This window comes from Halichoerus grypus, chromosome 13 (genome assembly GCF_964656455.1).
Source record: "Halichoerus grypus chromosome 13, mHalGry1.hap1.1, whole genome shotgun sequence".
Classification (NCBI taxonomy): Eukaryota; Metazoa; Chordata; class Mammalia; order Carnivora; family Phocidae; genus Halichoerus; species Halichoerus grypus.
Window position 1 is genome coordinate 62228397 of NC_135724.1, and position 18211 is coordinate 62246607.

General features: G+C 64.2%; 1 protein-coding gene across 4 annotated transcripts; it reads right to left on the reverse strand.

Moving 5' to 3' along the window:
• Nucleotides 1-415: 415 nt before the first annotated feature.
• Nucleotides 416-16510, reverse strand: ZDHHC8 (zDHHC palmitoyltransferase 8). Of its 4 annotated transcripts, none has more exons than XM_078060616.1 (12): nt 16281-16509; nt 9012-9133; nt 8684-8841; nt 8414-8586; nt 8132-8234; nt 7628-7719; nt 7320-7461; nt 7013-7100; nt 6798-6907; nt 4432-5432; nt 1173-1394; nt 416-819 (listed from the first exon to the last, which is right to left on the reverse strand). In XM_078060616.1, exons 1-12 carry the CDS (start codon nt 16382-16384, stop codon nt 813-815), a joined length of 2322 nt encoding a protein of 773 aa, XP_077916742.1. In that variant the 5' UTR covers nt 16385-16509; the 3' UTR covers nt 416-812. The 4 variants fall into 4 exon arrangements, with proteins under 4 accessions (XP_077916742.1, XP_077916741.1, XP_077916743.1 ...); XM_078060615.1 differs by having other exon boundaries at nt 6980-7100; nt 16281-16507; XM_036104187.2 differs by lacking the exons at nt 416-819; nt 1173-1394 and adding an exon at nt 2022-3263 and having other exon boundaries at nt 6980-7100; nt 16281-16507.
• Nucleotides 16511-18211: the final 1701 nt, after the last annotated feature.

Consider the following 18211-nt stretch of genomic DNA (forward strand, 5'->3'; position numbering starts at 1 on the left):
CGCCCCTGCCTTAGCGCCCATGCCTCATCTGCCTGCTGGGCGGCAGCCCCGCCACAGGAAGCCCCCAGCCCACCCCAGGCCACCAGGGAGGGCTCAGAGCAGAGGGTGTCGCAGGAGGGTCTCCACTGTAAGTGAGGACCAGGGGTCCTCGGGCCTCATCCCTGGGGCCGGGCCCAATCAGCAGACCTCAGGGATCAGGTTCCCTGACCCGCCCCCCACCTCCGACTTCACACCCCTCACGTAACCCTCTGTCCCTATCTGGCCGAGCACCCCACCCTCCCCACTCTTGACCGGCCACCACCCCCCCCCACCTCCCACTCCTGTCCCCTCCCCAACCTAGGATCCCTGTCCAGTCCAGCCTCCTGGCACTGCCCCAAGGCTCGGAGGACAGGGGGACCACGTTGGTGGACAGAGCTGTGGAGGTAAACACCAAAAATTTTATTTAGGGCATTAAATTGGGGCGGGGGGAAAATACCTTTTAGAACAATAGAGAATAGCTCTGTGGCTTGCTCATCCCCAAGTGGGAGAATTAGAGGCACCGCCCAGGCAGGAAAAGGGCTGGCCCGAGCCCCCGCCCTGCCCCTGGGGGCGTCCAGGCCCCCACTGGCTGGCAGGGACCGCAGGGCCGTGGGCAGTGGGGCCCTCTGAGCTCCCCCAGGTGCCACATCTCGGAGTGAAAGAGTGAAGACTGCCGGGCAGGGCTGGGCAGAGCAGTCACCAGGAACACACTGGACTGGCAGGGTCTCCTCCCCGCCCTGGCAGGGCCCGGATGGCTCACCAGGCTGGCGGCTCCAAGAGGTTAAGGCATCTGTTCATGTGCTGGGTGTGGGGAGGAGGGAGTGCAGTGACCTGCAGGGGCAACCTGAGACCCCCACCCCAGCCCAACCCACCGAGGCCTGGGCTCCCTGGGGAGGAAGTGGCGTCTAAAGTGCTCGGTCAGGCAGGGAGTTCGGGGTGCTGGTCCCAGCCAGCTCCAGGGCCCCTGCCTGGGGAGTGGGACCCCCTGCAGCTGGTGGGGACTTCCTGAGGTGGGTGGGCACAGGGTCACAAGCCCCAGGGGGCTGGGAGTCAGGCAAGGTGCGGCTGGTGGAAAGAGGACCCCCAGCCCCCGGCCCAGGGTCTGTGGCTGCCTGGCTTCCTGGGCTGTCCTCTCGGGCCCCAGAGCTGCCTACTTGGTGTCCCGCTCAGGCCCAGAGAGACTGGGGAAAAGGCTGGAGGCAGCTGAGTGCAGGCGGCACATAGCCCCTCGGGGGGGTACCCCGGCGGCTGGGCTCCAGGGGGCCCGCAGCGGTGGGAGGTCCTCGGGGAGGCCAAGGTGGCATAGGTGCAGGCCGGGGGGCACCCTGGGCTGGCCACGCCGGCCCCATCCGCGGCTGCAGGTGCCGATCCGCCCCCTGGGGGCCGCAGCGTCCCGTGAGAGAGAAGCAGAAAGGTGGAGGTCAGCATGGGGCAGAGCTGCCCAGTGCAGGGTCCGAGGCCCAGCTAGCCTCCCACATTGGGCCAGTCCCTGCCCCAGACCCCCAGTCTTTGCCCTGGCTGGTCTCAGCCCTAAAGAGCCATGGATTCTCAATGCCCCCACCCCCAACACTTGGCAGTGGCAGGTCAGGGGGAGGGGAGGCTCAGGTTGCCAGGAGGGTGAGTTCCAGTGAGTGTAGCTGCAAGGATGCCACAACGGCCCCCACAGGGCCCTCAGCCAATGGGTGGCCCCATTTGCACCCCCTACTCCATCTCCCCTAAGAGCTCTTGGGTTCCCAGGGGGTCCTGGGACACCTGCAACCCCAACCTTTCTCCAAATGCCCTGTTACCACCAGGGATGACGTAGACCCACGGGAGCCTTGTCAGCCAAAGACCCATCGGCCAGACCCCACCTCCCAAGCTTCCAACTCAGCTTAAGTCAGTGGAAACACCCACGAAGAAGAATGGCCAACCTCTCTCCCAGAGCCTGACCCACTCTGCTCCCCGCCCCCGGAGCCCCCGCATTGCAGCAACAGCCCTAGCCTTGCTCAAGGAAAGGATCGAAATGACTCTTTTTCTTTTTTTAATAAAATTATAGATATATAGATGTAGATATAAAAACATAAAACAGACACAACGCAAGCGGACGCTGCCGTGTGCTTACTCTCGGGTCCCTGGCGCCAGGCGAAACTCTGGCCCCCTCCCCCATGTGCTTCCCACGAGGGCACCGAGGCTCCTGCAGGCCCTGGACTTGGCATGCCTTGGGGTAGGGAATCTCCAGTTTGGCAGGGAGAGGACTCCTGGTCTCATGGGTCCCCTGTGGCAGCGTCCGGCCCGTGCCTGCTCCCACCTGCCTCCCCCCCCCACCCCGGTCGCCTCCCACAAGAGCATAAAGCAGAGGTTAAGGCTTCAATGAAAGCGAGTTTCCCGGCAGTGGGGGCAGCGGGGGCCCGAGCGTTAACACATGGGACGTGGCATGGCAGCTCAGCGCACAGACACGGGGACGCACCCACCAGCTGGGCGAGACAGGACACACGGAGCCAAGACCCCACCCACAGCTGGCTGTCTGTCCATCGGCCACCTGTCTGTCAGAACCCAGAGCAATCCCAGAGCTGGGTGCCTGTAGGCTGGGGCTGGACTCCCCGAAGAAGAACTGGCCTGGCCAAGCTACAAGCTTCCAGCGGGTCCCTGAAAGGCAACGAGTTAGGAGCAGCCGGGTGGTGGGGCCTCGGTCCGGTACGGCCAGGGACCCAGGCCTCTCTGTCCATCTCTGGGCCACAGTGACCCATCTGTGAGGGGAGGAGGTGGGAACCGGCCTCAGGGGCATGGGTGCAGCGGGTGCAGATGTAGTCCACACCCCCTCGCCGCCCCCCCAACCTGTGGGAGCAGGGGCACCGCCACACAGATCCTGCAGCCCAGCGGCCCTTGGCCCAGCTGCGCCCTGCTGAGCAGATGGGTGGATGGACAGGCGGAAGGAAGAGGGACAGGCTTGTGGAGGCGTGGTCTCTTCCGCTGACGTGTCCACACCAGGCCTGGGCCTCCTTGTCTCCCGGGGCAGAGAAGTCGGGAGGGGAGGGCAGCCGCTGGGGGTCCTGGTCCCCGGGGCTCCACGGCGGATGGATGACAGTCAGTCCTCTCACACTGAGATCTCGTACGTGGTCCCACCCACGCCGGACACCTTCTTAACGAGCGTGTGCCGGGCAGGGCTGGCGGAGGGCCCTGGGGGGCCAGCGGCAGGCCCCAGGCGGGCCAGGCCCGGGGACTGCCCGTTAAGCTTACTTGGGGGGGTCTTCAGCTGAGGGTGGTCCCTGCATCAAAACAAGCACATACACGCACACACACAGTGAACGCGGGACCACAGCATGACAGAGGCCAGCGGAGGACAGAGGACAGAGGACGCGGACGCAGACAAAGCCTGGGGCAGCCCCTGCCTCTGAGCTCAGCAGGCCCCACCCAGAAAATGGGTGGGGGTGCACAGCCTGCAGAGGGAGGGCTATGTTGTCACAGGACAGACAGATGTCAGAATGGCCATCATCCCCCTCCCAGGTCCCTTGGTCCCTCCCACTGGCACAGACCACAGAGCGCAGGGAGGCCAGATGGACGCTGGCCAAGCCCCCAGGCCCTGCATCGTCCTAGTGCCCCAAGCCAGGGAGCCCAGTGGTGACTCTGGTTCCTTCCCTGCTCCCTCCTGGGAAAACGAGAGGCTGTCTCCCTGCCCTCCAGCCTGCCCAGTACTGACCAGTAGCATTTCTGACATCGCGGCCCAAACACCCACGAAGCTGGGAGCCCCTCCCTCCTTCGGCTGCCATCCCACCTCACTGTGTGGCTGCCACCCCCTGGGCCAGCCGCATCCACAACAGGGGCCGGGGCCGCCTCGTCCACTGAGCCCGTGCTCGCGGCGGCACGAGTGACACCCTGACGACACCCATGCACCCACTGTGGGGCCCAGCACACCCCAGCTGCTCAGCGCGTATACTTGGACCTGACCCTGTGAGGCAGCCGGCCCAGCTTCCTATTACCCACCTGCTGGGAGCCTGGAATCAGCCTGCCCCTCTGGGCCTCAGTTTCCCCATCTCCAAGCAAGGAAGCCCTTACTTCCTGGGGCTAGGAGCACCCAGGACAGCACGTTCTGCTGTGGGATGATGTCCCCCAGACTCAGCCTCCTGGACCGACACTGTCTCCAGGGGAAGAAGCCCCAGGGTCCTCCCCTACGCTCGGCTGCACCAGCTGCATGAGAACGTGCAGCCCAAAGTGGGCCAATCCTCCTGCCCCACTGTCCTCAGACGTGTCAGGGTGTCCTTGGAGCTGGGCTACCCTCACACAGTCTGGCCAGGGGGGGCCTCCAAGGAGGGTGAGGCCCACGCCCGTAGGCAGCCACTGGCTTCCCAGACACCCCCCGCATGCTCAGCCAAGAGGCCCCACAGGCGGCCGGACACCTGACCTGTGCTGGGAAGCCCCCTGCCCCCCAGCACCCACCTCTGCACGGCCAGCGAGGGTGGCGACTCCGGGAGGTCCGTGTGGATGAAGGCGACAGCTTTGGGGCCTGCATAGGAGGGTGAGCGGGGCGTGCTGGGTGGGGAGGGGGGACCCTGGCGCACCGGGGACCTGTGCGAGCCGCTGCCGGGCCGAGGCCCAGGGGCGTTGTTGTTGGCCAGGTCGGCCTGCAGGGAGGAGGAGGAGGTCCGCGGCGCCCGGCTCACGGCGCTGGCCAGCGAGGACAGCGAAGTCTGCAGCGCGGGGTTGCGGGCGCCGCCGAAGCCGGGCCCCGCCACGAGGTCATCTCTGGAGCCGTAGCGCAGGACAGGGCCGCGGGGGCCCTCGGACAGCACACTGGCCTGCTGCAGGCTGTAGGAGCTGGGCGCGTCATAGACGCCCGAGTCGCCGAAGAGCGAGTCGGCCTGAGAGCGCAGCAGCCGCTCCCGCTCCTCTCTGTCCTTGCGCTCCTGGATGGAGGCCATGATGGTCCTGGACAGGTTGTCGTAGCGCACAGGTGAGGGCTCCCGTGGCCGGGGGCCCAGCACCGGGCTGAAGCTACGGGGCGGGGGCCGCGGCGGGTCACCCACCGCCCCCGGGTGCAGGTAGGGTGAGCGGTAGCTGGCCACGCCGGCCGTGGCGTGGGCTGGGCACGTGTGGCTGCCGGGAGAGCCGGGGTTAAGCAGACTGTCATAGGACAGGCTGCCATTGCGGTTGGGCAGCGCGTGGGGGGCGAAGATGCTGCGGTGGGGCGTGGGGGGCCCGCCCTCAGAGCGCAGAGGCTGCAGGGCCACGTGGTCCCCACCCCTCCGGCTTGCTGCCTTGAGGCTCAGGGAGCGCAAGGCACCCGAAAAGGTGTCAGCAGCACTGAGTGGCGGGGACGGCGGGTAGGCTGCGTGCAAGCCTCCAGGCGTGTAGTCAGGGAGGTCCAGGCTGGGCTCCGACGCGAAGTCCAGGCTGTGGATGCTGTCTTCCCCCAATGTCAGGGAGTCAGGGCCAGGGACCTATGGGGAGAGAGGGCACACGTCTACCACTGCCTGGCCACCCTGCTCCGCCCAGCCACCAGGTGCTCTATGCCCCGACAGAGGCTACAATTTGGTGACACGTGTGACCGACAAGCTGCTCCTGGAAGTTCTCCATCCCCTAACCACCTCTTCCTTGCCCACCACAGAAGCAAGTTGGGACAGGGTAGACCAGAGCCCCCAGATGCTGCCTCCCCAGGGAAGGCTGGGCACACTTCTCCTGCTCCTACTTCCCTAGGAAAGAGGAGGGGGGCCGTGGGGACAGCCTCGGGAGCTGGACCTTGAGGGGATGTAATAACCACATGGAGAGCCAGAGCCCTCTCCTGGGCACCTCACGGCTGAGGATTGCGGTCGCTGCCATGTAAGAGCAGAGCTAGCTGCTGCATCTACCCAGGGCAGGACCCTCAGAGCCCACACGGGCCAGGGCCTCCCGGCGAGGAGCCAGGGGACAGCCACAGCAACAGGGTAGAGGGGCCTCTCTGAGTCTCCGTGAATCGAGCCATGCGGTCACAGGCTTGGGCTGGGGAGGAGAGCCTCCAGAACCTCAAAACCCAGAGGGGGTACTGGTAGGGACAAATGTGGCCTTGGGGTACTTGGCCAGAATCCTTGTGGGACCCAGGACAATCCCAGGAAGATGAGGCAGGCGAGGACACCTAAAGCCCCCCATTCCCAAGGAGGGCTGATCGATACCCCTCTCCCGGGGCAGGACCATGGCATGCTGGCCAAGGAGGCCCAGACCCCCTGCCCAGCCCAGAGGGTCCAGAGATGCCGGGTCGAGCAGGACATCGGTCCTGAGGGGAAGTGACCGGTCCAGGCATACTGGCCCAGTCAGAGGCTCACCTCTTTGGTGGCCATGAAAGAGGGTGGGCAGCCTGGGAATGCTCAGGGTTCTGGATCATTCCTCAGGCTGTCCAGGGTTGCCAACTGCTCCACAGTGATCGTAGAGTACTTAACACAACTCAGAGAAAATAAATGTGCTTTCTTAAACAATCTCAAATTCTTCTGAAGCCTTCCCGTGGGCCTTACAGAGTGACCAATAGTGGAATCCCAGGCATGCTGGCACACACTGCCCCTGGGGGCAGCCGCCTACCAGGCTAGCAGGCAATGCTGGCCAAGGAGCAGGGGCCAGCCAGGACTGCCTGTCCCAGCCCTTCCTTCGTGCATAGCTGGGATGCCCACAGGGTGAGGGCCTGCTGGCGCCCACAAGGCTATGACCCCACGGCCCCAGGGGCAGGGCCTCCTGGGGCGAGTCCTCTAGGAGTGGGACCTCTGGGGCGAGGCCTCTGGGGACAGGGTCTCCAGGAGGGGTAGAGCAGGACTTCCTGGGGCGGGGCCAGGCCTCCTCACCTGCTCACCAGGCCCGCAGAAGGGCGCCTTGGGACCCGAGGGAAAGGCAGGCCGGAACTTGTACATGGCAGGTGTCGGGGGGCTGGTCCTCTGCGCCGACAGGGCGCTCTCTGGGGAGATGGACCACGGTCAGGCTGGGGTCAGTCCATGTCCCTCCCTCTGTCTGGCCACCCCCACCTCACCAGCACTGCTCGGGCGTGGGGTCTGCAGGTCACCTCCGAACGTGCCGGCCTCCGCCTTGGGGGGCAGTGGCGGCCCCAGATCCAGCGGCTTCTCATCCAGCCGGTCCAGACTGCCCTTGGACTGGGAGGGGGCGTGGTCAGTGGTGGGTAGGGTGTGGGCCAGGGGTGGGGCATAACTGGGGACTCCTCCCTGGGCCCTGGGCCCCGGGGCCCTAGACCATTCTCCAGAATCTACCCAATTCCTCCCACTTCCACTTCTAGGCCCCCTCACACAGAGCTGCTTCCTGCCTTCAAGGGTCTGCCCTTTACCCCATCCCCTAGCTGACCCCAGGGCCCCCACCTTGCTGCGGCCCAGGCCAGCCTTCAGCCCGTTGTCACTAAGCTTGACCTTTAGCGGGGCAGCTCGCTCCAGGAGCTCGGGCCGAAGGAAGGGTGGCTTCAGGCGAGTGGCCAGCGGCAGCCGGGGGGGCTCCGCCACGTACCTGCACCAGGGGCAGAGGGGTCAGTGGCCAGGCTTACGTGGCCCGAACGCTCACCAAAGGCAAGGCTGGCCGCACCTGCCAAAGGCAGAGGTTGACCAGGCTGAGGGTCCACACCTGCCCACCCCAAACCCGGCAGAGGCCCCTTGACACCCCGTCCAGGCCTCACCGGGGTGCCAGAGGGCTGCACAGCACGTGCTCCACATTCCCATAGCAGCCTCGGGTGAAGGGGTTCACGCCCCCACGGAACTTCCCCGTCACCTGTGGACATGGGACCCCTCAGCCAGCCTGGCCACCCAGGGTCCGGGCCAAGGCGGACAGGGGGACAGGCAGGGACGGCTGGGGGTCCTCAGAGGCAGGTTGGGCAGGGTCAGCCCGTGGGTGCCCCCCACCCATTCACCCTGACGGTCCCCGCCAGAAACTGTAGAATTTCTGGGCCCTGAGTTACTGGTGGCTGCAGTATCCACAGGCACGGCCCCACACTCCATGCCCCGCACAGGGTCTCCAGGGCCAGATCCTCCCCCTACGGAAGCTGCGCAGGCCACCTCAGCTGAGGGCTCCAGCAGCCCTTCCCTGACACCACCCCAACATGGTCCTGGTGTAGCCCCGGCCCTCTTGGCCCACAGGGCCCCCCGCATCCCCATCACCGTGTGGGCCCTCCTAGGGTCAGCACCTGCTCATTGGTGGTACGCCCCCGAGTGACCAGCACCACGTGGAAGCCAGTGAGGCCGATGACAGGGATGAAGAAGAGGCCAGCCACACACATGACGGCCATACTGGCCTGTTAAGGCCAATGGCCAAAGGCAAAAACACGGGGCAGGTGCCTGGGGACGAACGACTCCTGCTGCCACCCAACCTGGGGACTCCCAGGCAGTCACCCACCGCCCTGCACCTCAGCTTCCCCTGTGGAATGTGCCCCCGGCCCACACTGTCTTTGCGGTCGAGCCAAGGATACGTGATGGCGGTGTGGGCAGCTCCCAGCCCCTCAGCGTGGTTCAGCACGTAGACCAGGCCAAAGGCGACCACGCCCACCATGTGTGCGCTGAGTGACAGCAGGAACAGGAAGAAGTATCGGTAATTGCGGCGCCCAATGCAGTTGTTGACCCAGGGGCAGTGGTGGTCAAAGTCCTGGGCAGGAGCAGTGAGTCAGGGCACAAGGTGGGGGGCGGGGAGGGGCACGGGGGGCACGGGGGGCACGGGGCAGACGGGGTGGCAGGACGGTCACCTCTACGCAGTTGTCGCAGACGCTGCAGTGGGAGCAGCGAGGTGGGCGGTAGAAGTGGCAGGTTGCGCACCACTTCATACGGACCTGGATGCCCCGCACATCCACGTTCTTGTACAGCGGGGCCCGGAAGTCGTCCTCCTTATCCTCGTCCTCATCCGCTGTGAGCCAGGGCCAGGGGAGGGTGGCAGGAAAGTGACTCTCCTGGCAGGAGAGTCCTTCCCGGATCCCTGCCAGCCCGCCCACCAGGACCCACCCCCGAAAGGCTGTCGCACGTCAGCCACACTCTAGTGAAAGGGAGCAGATTACGTGCCCCAGCACAGGGCCCTACCTCGGGGGAAGACGCCAGGGTCCATGAAGGTGGCCATGCTGAAGTTGGCCAGGACAAAGAGGAAGATGATGCCATTGTAGACAGGAACAGCTGGGGACACAGCTCGAGTCAACCATGGGCACCTGCATCGGACAGCAGGGCAGAGCTAGGTCTGGGGGTGCAGCAGATGGGTGGGGATGGGGTGTGGGGACAGATGAATTAGGCATGGCCACACATAGGCAGGCTGGGCCATCGAAGGCCACCATCAGTGCTCAGCGGGGCAGTCAGGGAGGCCACTGCCACCACAGCCCCGCTGGGAGACCCCTACACATCAGCCTGCTGCCTCTCCACTCAACCATCGGGGCTGGGCACCTCGTGCCCGGTAGGTGTGCGGGCTGCCTGCACGCAGACACTGAGTCCAGCAACCCTCCCGATGCCTGTTAGGAATTCACCTCACAGTTGAAGATACTGAGGCTCAGAGAGGCCTATGGGCCTGGGCTCCCTCTTTTAGGAGGGGTGGCAGACTGGAGGCAGGAGTCCAGGATGAGAAATGAGCTCACTCTGCCTGTGTGCTATGACAGACAGAGGCCAGCCCCAGTCCTCATGCAGACCTGTCCCCAGCCCAGCGGGTCCCCTTTGCCAGGGAAAATCTGGGACATGGGGAGCTCCAATTCTCAGTCAGTAAATGCATGGTGGGTGGCAGCCCTGTTCTTCCCTGAGGGGGCAGTCTCAGGGTCTGGGCCACTGGGCACATCTGCATCCAGGAAGCCCCTTCTTTTTAGTTTGTCACCTTACTATCCATATGACAATGCAGAACACCTGGAGACTCTAGAAAAGCATGATACCCCCTCGCCACTCACCATCTCTTACTACCCCCACGTCCATGGCTCCAAGGCTGCACCCTCTTCCAGGAAGCCTTCCCAGATTCCTGGCACCCCATAAGGATCACATACACCTCCCTGGTGGGTGCTCTGCCACAGAGAGTGTCCTCTTCCACCCACTGGGGACCTGACCAGAGCCCTGTCTGTGGAGATCCACCCAGGCCTTGGGCACATAAACTATGGCCTCCTGCCCCAACCCTGCAGCATGTCCCTGAGTCCATCCACTCGGCTCCCACAAAGTTCCTCTGGCCTCAGACTCCTGATCTCTCCCATGGCTCCCGGCTGCTTTGACAAGTGGAGGGCACCTGGGGGGTAGTTCCCCTCCCCATACCTAGCCCTTCTGTGGAACTGGAGGGCCAGGGGGATCCCCGCCCAGTAGCCCTGACTGAGGGCATCGTGGCCTCCGGCATCGTGGCCTCTGGCAGGGCGAGCAATGCCCACGGCCTTGCCCACTGCCCCAGTGCACGCCGGCCACGCTGGCGCGCCCACGCCTGTCTTGGCCAGGAGCCAGCCCCGCCACCCCAGCAACCACCTCCATGGCAGCAGAAGTTCGCTATTTTTAGTGGAAAGCGAGAGGCTATTTAAAGACTCCACTTCCCACGGCAGCAGGCTCGGCGGCCAGGAGCCGCAAGTTACCCCTTCCTCTTCTCCGGGACCTGCTGTGGAGGAAGATGCACTCCCTGAGGACACAGGTTCCCTCCGCGGGGAGGGCCTTCCCCCACCACCCCCTGCCCAGGCAGCCCAGAGTGCCCACCGGTAGATGCCTTCCACATTCTCCATCCCTGCGTGCTAAAGCGTGGCATACAGATGGTGCTCAGCATATGCTGCGGTCTCTGACCCAATCCCATCCAGCAAGGTGCTGGCGGGCCCCTGAGGCATGGTCTGCCTGGCAAGGCGGGGTGGGGGGCAGAGGCCAAAATGCCAGCAGGGACGGGCTCTCCAGGCAAGTGGGAGCTGTCAGCTCAAGAGAAGCAGGAGCTGGGGAGAAGTGGGGGGCTGCAGGCCCCACGCAGGTGGGGCACGCCAGCTCCCCATGGCGCCCTCTGGGAAGGGCGGGCTATGTAATCCGCACAAAATGAAAATGCAGGCCCGGTGTTTAAAAAGCATCAAGAATTCCAAGACCATGACAGCAGAGCATTAAAGGCAAGGGTGGGCTCGTGTGCACCTGCGTGGCCCGCACCAGCCGAGCCAGCCTGCTCCGCAAAGGGAGGAGCTCAGAGGTCCTGTGCTGCGCTGGGGCCGGCAGATGTGCGCATACGAGGTGCAGCAGGTGGGTGGGCACTGCGCCAGGGGGAGGGGTGGTCAGAGGGTCCATCCCGGCTGTCCAGGCTTTCCCAGGGGATACTGAGAGCCTGTTGCCCTCCGGCCCTGTGCAGTGAACCACAAAATCTGCCCTTCCAGCTGCAGGGAGTGGGCGCTTCTGTTTCCCTATTTTACAGACAAGGAGTGGGTATAGGACGGCTTGTCACATACCAAGACCTCGGGGTGAGATTCAAGCTATTATGCAGGCAGGCAGGGACTGAACCCGGCCTGGGCGGGCAGCCCCCATACTCACACTGACCGGAGTCTCCCCTGGCCCAGGTAGCCTGTATGCTTTGTCCTCCCTGAGCCTCAATGACCTCCCCCCACCCCCGGGCTGGACAGCTGCCCCAAATGAGATGCCTAGGGCTAGAGGGGAGGGGGGGCGACACCTGCACAGCAACGGGGCCATGTTTGGGAATCTGCAAAGTGACAGGGCAACGTCTGCATTGAGGTGGTGGGCAGCCTCTGTCCGCTACAGGCACCACCCTTCTGCATGCCTGGGCCACATGTACCAGGGAGAGTGGGCTGGGGCCTTAGCTGGTATTGGGCAGGCTTGCGGGGAGGGGAGGGGGGGAGCAGGTTCTCTAACAGGGACATGAGCCACTGCCCTGTTGGCCCACCATCACCAGGCCGCCAGGCTCGACTCAGACCCAGGATCAGGCCCTCCCATGCATTCCTGTCCCCCCTCATCCTCCCTCAGGGGGCCTTTACGCCCAGGCCATGCCAGAAGGAGGGTCCAAGCCTGGGTCATGCCTAATGAGGACCGGCTCCCTGGCCAGAGCCAGCAGGCACACGCACAGAGACGTGTTCCCACGAGCATGCAGGGACACATGCACGCACACATGTGCAATGCACACACAGACACACAAATATGCTCCGGGACACACACGTGTGAACACATGCCTGGATACGCGTGTACACAGACACACGTGCATACACGACCACATTCAAAAGGCACATGTACGTGAGCACACACCAACATGTGTTGACGAGCAAGACACACGTGCATAAGTGTTTGTGAGAGGGGCGCCTGGGTGGCTCAGTCGTTAAGCGTCTGCCTTCGGCTCAGGTCGTGGTCCCAGGGTCCTGGGATCGAGCCCCACATCGGGCTCCCTGCTCAGCGGGAAGCCTGCTTCTCCCTCTCCCACTCCCCTGCTTGTGTTCCCTCTCTCGCTATGTCTCTCTCTGTCAAATAAATAAATAAAAACTTCAAAAAAAAAAAAAATGTTTGTGAGAACAGACCTGCCCACTTGCACACACACACACACACACACACGGCCGCACAGGCACACCTGCGCCCTCGTTCATGCACAAACACACTCATATGCACATACGAACACACACAGACATGCCCTTCCTCAAACCGACCCCCTCTCTATGTTCTCTCTGTTCCCCGTGGACCAGGCAAGCGTGAGGACACGTGAGGACGTGCCAGCTCTGTGGGCAAGGCGTGGCAGGCAGTCCTGCTCAGTCCACCTTGAATCTGTCCCAGGCTCCAGGAGGGCCCCTCTGCCCACAGGGACATCACTCCATTCCCACCCAGGGGATGGTATGCTCCAGGCAGGGGTTGGCCACCCCTTGCTGGCTGCAGCCATGCTGTGGGGCCCAGGGCGGGCCTGGGTGGGGGGCCGGCCCAGCTCTGAGGCTGGAAACCCTCCTCCCTATCCAGCCCCCGCCTCCTGAGTGTTAGGGCCACACGCCACTGCCATGGGCCCCACCCAGATTGAGGCCCCAAGTCCGTCTAGCCGGGCAGGGAGACACCACCCAGTGGGGGTGGGCGGTTCTGCAGGGCCAGTATGCGCGCCACAGCTAAATGTGGAATGGAAAATTTTAACTCAGACGTTTTCATTTAAATCGGGTTCTTCATTAACACTGTTTGTGTCTAAGAGTGATGCTCACGCATGGGGGCACCCGGGACCAGAGGGTCTGTGGCCACTCTGCCCTGGTCAGGCTAGCCTGGGGCCTGTCCTCCTGTACCCATCCCATCCCTGCAGACACCTGAGCAGATGGGGAAACTGAGGCTCAGGCGGCCAAAGATACGGTAGGCCACAGGCAGTGAGGCCTGGCAGGGGGCTCACCCTGTTTCCTTCCTTCCCATGTGGCCCCTGCCAGGGGCTCTGTTCACCTGGGCCTGCCCTTCCACTGTCCCATGCTGGGTCTTCCAGCCTGTCTGGGCCTCTGGGCATGGGGAGGGCTCAGGCCCATCCTGGGGACAGACTGTGACGTCCCAGAAGTCAGCCCCCTGGTCCTGGACAGAGACAAGATGGCCCAGCTTGGCCCCAGGTGTTGGTAACCCAAAAGCAGCTGTAGCTTTCTGATGTCTCCAGGTTCCCTGTCATTCTGCAAAGTGGCTCTGGGAGGAGGAAGGGGCTGAGGTGGAGACCTGGCCTGGGGGCTCTTGGAAACCCACTCAGCACCTGACCCAGCCTGGCATTGAGCCACAGTGTGAAGGGCTTCTGGGGCCCAAGGGGACATGACTGTACCAGGAACCCAGGAAGGCTTCCTGGAGGAGAAGGACCTCTGGGAACCTGCCCTTCGGGATGCTCCCCATCCTCTGAGGGAGATGCCCTGACCTCCGGTGATCCTATCCACCCCGCAGCCTCTCCTGGTAACATGTCTGAATATTCTGCTCGTCCCAGGCCCCTCAGTGAGCTGGGCCAAGGAAGGGGTCCTTGATCTTCTAGGCTCCTGGCTCCCCACCCTGCATGATGTCAGGAGCTGCTGTCTGCAAGGACCTGCTCCAAAGGGGGCAGCTCGTGTTTACTGAACAGAGAGGGGGCCTGGGGCCACGCAGAGTCCAGTGAAGTTCAAGGGGTAAAGGCAGAGAAGAGAGAACCCCGTGGGCACCCCAAGGGCAGGGTGGAGAAGACACAGGAGTGGGCTGCTCCCTCCTCACTACATGTCTAAGTCTGCAGCAGGCCTGGACCCAGAAAAAGGGTAAAAGTGTGGGTGCTAGGGTGACCAGAGGCCTATCCCAAGGAGGGGGCCACTGGGACCCCTGCTTGCCTGGAATTCGGCACACTGTGAATAGTGTCAGTAGGCCTGGTTCATCCCGCAGAACCCCTTTTCAGGAACCCAGTTGCTTTGGAGGACCCTGGTGGAGCCAGGGTCAGGGTTGGCCAGGGTCCCCAGTGGCCTTCTGGCCCGGGGAATGTGGCCTCAGGGGTTCAGGGGAGCCCTGCCCTAAGGGTGATCAAAGCTCCCTTGGCTAGACGGTGACTGCCCCTGGCCCCCAGCTGGTGCCCCTGCACCCCCAGCTTGCTGCAGAGGCACATGCCACCTTCTCTCAGGCAGAGTGGGTCACACACAAGGCAGGACACAGGGAAAGGCCTGCAGTGCCCTGAGGGAACCCTGCCCCTTGCTGGGCTGGTGTCCCTGAACCCAGAACCTCAGCTCTGAGAACTGAAGAAGGAAGAACTTGGCAGGATGCAGGAGCCTCAGCGCCCACATCTTGGGATGGTGAAGTTCATCATAGGACAGCCGTGTAAGGGCCCTCTGAAACCACAGCAAGGGCTTATGACAAGCATGCTACAGAGGAGCGCAGGTGAGCATAGGAGGAGAGGAGAGGAGACAGGAAGACTCCCTGGAATAGGGTTGATTTCAATTCTTTAAAGATTTATTTCCCTGCATTTCACAAGTTCTTGAAAGAGAACACGTATTACTTTCAATGTCAGGGAGGAAAAACACTGAATTGCACTTCGGGAGTGAGAAACCAGGATCAGCAAGTGGACGCCAGGCTACCCCGAAGCACACCTGAGTCCAGGTGTGGGGGACCCCAGGGCCAGGACTGGGCTAAGCCCCACCCCTCCAGAAGACCCTGCACTTGCTGTCCACCTGCCCCTCTCCTCTCTGCCCCACAGCCAGCAGCATCTGAGTAACAAGAACACGCCTGCTTGCCAAAGCCAGAAATAAGCCCGTCCACACAGGCCTTTTTTAAACACGCTCTTGGCAGCCTGTGGCGCCCACCCAGCCCCGGCCTCCAGGTAGGGAGCTCTTGCGCCTCCATGGGCACCCAATGCAGACTCGCCATCCTCACAGCTGCTACCCTCACTCTTGCTAAGGCGAAGGGTGCCAAGCCGGCTCCTGCTCACCCCTGCTCCAAGCTCATTTACACTCAGGCTGACCTGCCTCGGAACAGAGACCCCGCGGGCTGGGGCCATTTGCAACACCTCCGGTTCCCAGGAAGGCTTGGGCGGTCATTGCTCTAGTCACCTGGGCTGTTTCTCACCATGGGACTTGTGGAAGCGGGTGGTCCCAGATGTGCATGGCTGAAGCCTGGAACCCCCACCCCTCCTTGTACCTGAGGTGCCCCACAGCCATGGTGTTGCCAGCAGGCTTATATGTGAGCCAGCCTGTCTCAGGTGAAGAAGTTATGTCTGCATGGGCCCAGGGCCTTGCCTGCCCTCTGTCTCAAGGGTCCCAGTGCCCAACATGGCCAGTGTCCCTGGGTGAGGCCTGGCCTGGGCCCTCCAGCTGCGACCCCGAGCCTTCCCGAGAAGGTCAAGGGAGGGTGTAGGGCACTGCCAGGCCAGCACCAAGGATGGCTTTGGGGCAGGCACGTGGCAGCCTGGCCAGGCCACACCTACGCGGGAACAACTTGGCTCTGGCCCTGGGCTGGACAACCAGGAGGGGACCCAAGAGCCGCCCTCAGCTCCTTGCTGGAGGGGCTGGTGGCTCTCAGCAGCCCACGTCCCCCCTCGTGCAGCCTGTGGGGAGGGGAGGGCTGCAGCCACACCCTGGGCGGCCACTGCACACACTCCCCTATTTGGGCCCAGCAACTGACACCCAGGGCCTGGCACACTCGTGAGGTGCCCGCCAGGCTCTAGTGTCCCCACATGGATAACTCACCTGTCCCTGGTGCCCCAGTATAGGCACACTCACTGTTTCTGCCTCAGCCCAGATGGGGGGCTCACGTCACCCACAGCCCTGGTGCCAGCCCTGTCGTGCCCAGTCCTCCCGGCCCCTGGCCCCCCTGCCCTGCCCCGCCCGCGGGCCTTGTCCCCCAGGCCTGCCAGGCTGCAACCCCCGCTATACCGGCCCCTGCCCCTTCTGGCCCGGCTGTGGCCGCCTGTGCACCCCCCCCCCCACGGTGACGCTGGAGACTCACGTGAACACGAAGAACAGGGTGCTGGAGCCGACCAGCAGCGCGGCGGCCGTGGCCACCGGGATGTACTTGGCGGGTTTGAGGCGCGTCCCGGGGCTGCGGGGCATCCTGGGCGCCGCGCCGCCGCATCCCTCCCCGGGGCCGGACGGGCGGGGCCGGCCGGGGTCGGGCCGGGGTCGGGCGGGGCGGGCTGGACGCGGCGCAGGACCCGCGGCGGCGGCGGCGGCGGCGGTGGCGGCGGCGGCGGCGGCGGCGGAGGAAATCCCACCCCACGGGTAGCGGCGGCGGCGGCGCGCTGATGTCAGCGCGCCCCTTAAGGTGGACCGGGCGGCAAGGCGGCGGGGGGGCGGGGCCGGAGGCGGGGCGGAGCTGGGACCCCTCGCGGCCGCGCCCGGTCCCCGCCCCGCCCGCCCCACGCCCTCCTCAGGAGGGCGCCGGGTGCCGGAGCCCGCCAGACTGGGGAGCCGCCGAGCCCCCCCACCCCACCCCGGGCCCCGCCGGCGCTGGCGTCTGGCGCAGCGTTCAGGACCCTGGGCCGGACGCGGCCCCTCCTCCCCTTGGTGCCCCGGCCAGGCGAGTGCCCGCGGCACTCTGAAGCCACGCAGCCGTCGCCGCGCACCTGCAGTCCTGGCCCACCGGGTGGACACCGCGGAGAGCGCCAGGCCCCCTGTTCCCAGAGCGCAGGCCCTGGCGCTATGGCATGTTGGTCCCCTCCCAGGCCTCTGTTTACACAGACCTTTCCCTTAACACCTCGGAGCCTGTCCCTGGGGTCAGGCTGATGTCCCTCCTCCATGCTATTCCCGAACAGGGCCAGACCCCTCTCATCTGGAGCTCCCCTGGCATTCATGGGGGTGGGGAATTTGTGACACTGTAGGGGCCCCGTCATTGTTTATCTCTTGCCCCTCTCACAGCCCTCGGGCCCCTCTACTGGACCGAGTCCAGGTAGTGGTCAGGGTAGGGAGGGCAGGGGGTGCTGGATTCTCGAGCGTCCTGGCCCAAACTGCAGGTTTGGGAGTGTGTGTAGGTGGGGAAACTAGGGTCGGGTGAGGCCCTCAGCTTCCCAGAGGGAGGGTGGAGTGCCCCTCGGGAAGCACGGGGCATCCTGCCCCTGCCTGGGATAGGCCTGTGGGCAGGCCCACCTCCTGCAGGAAATCCCACCCGCCAGCTCCGCGGCCGCTGCCTGCTTAAGGTGGACCTGTGCCTTTGCAGTGCCTGGCTGCAGTGTGGACAGAACAGGCCGAGCAGCCAGGCAGAGCAGTGCAGAACCTCTGGGAGGCTGGGACCTGGGTCAAGCTCTGAAGCCCCCACAGTGAGGACCAGCAAGTCTCTGTTCCTCCAACACAGCCCCAGGGCCCTCTGCTCAGAAACCAAGGCCCATCAGCACCCTCCCCAGCTGGGGGGGTCCTCACCCTCTTTGGCCCTAGGCACCTGCTCCTCTAATGGCCAGAATCCCTTGCTGCCCAGGAGCCACTTTCTCAGGCCATGTTGCCACAGGCCCCAGAGCTCCTTGGCCTGGAAGCCCCTCCCTGCCTGTATGTGGGCTGCTGTGAGCCATTAAAAAGACCCTGGGCTGGGGGCCAGAACTGGGGCATTAGTACAGCTGCTTGACAAAAGATCCGGTCATGGGCTTTTTCTCATAATGCTCCAGTTGTAGCCTCTGCCCAGTGGGGAGCCCACGTTAGGGGGCCCAGCAGAGTTGGGGGGGCACCCTAGCACTGAGTGGCAGGCTCGGGGCACAAGAGTGAGTGAAGAGCAGACACCTCCTTACCTCTGCCCGTGGTGCCTCAGCACTCTGATAGCCTCAGTGCCTGGAGATGCAAGGTCCAGGGTCCTCACGAAGACTCCAGTCAAAGCATGCCCCACCCAGGGCTTTGCCATTGCTCCTGCCCTTCTGCAATCCAGCACTGGGACCGCAGGCCCCTGGAAGCCTCTGG

Coding starts and splice junctions, on each gene's coding strand:
- ZDHHC8 (XM_078060615.1), bottom strand. CDS start 16,384: ATGCCCCGCAGCCCCGGGACGCGCCTCAAACCCGCCAAGTACATCCCG. Junction 8,235..8,413: donor GCTGCCCACACCGCCATCAC/GTATCCTTGGCT, acceptor TTAACAGGCCAG/TATGGCCGTCATGTGTGTGG. Junction 6,908..6,979: donor CCCACGCCCGAGCAGTGCTG/GTGAGGTGGGGG, acceptor CCATCTCCCCAG/AGAGCGCCCTGTCGGCGCAG.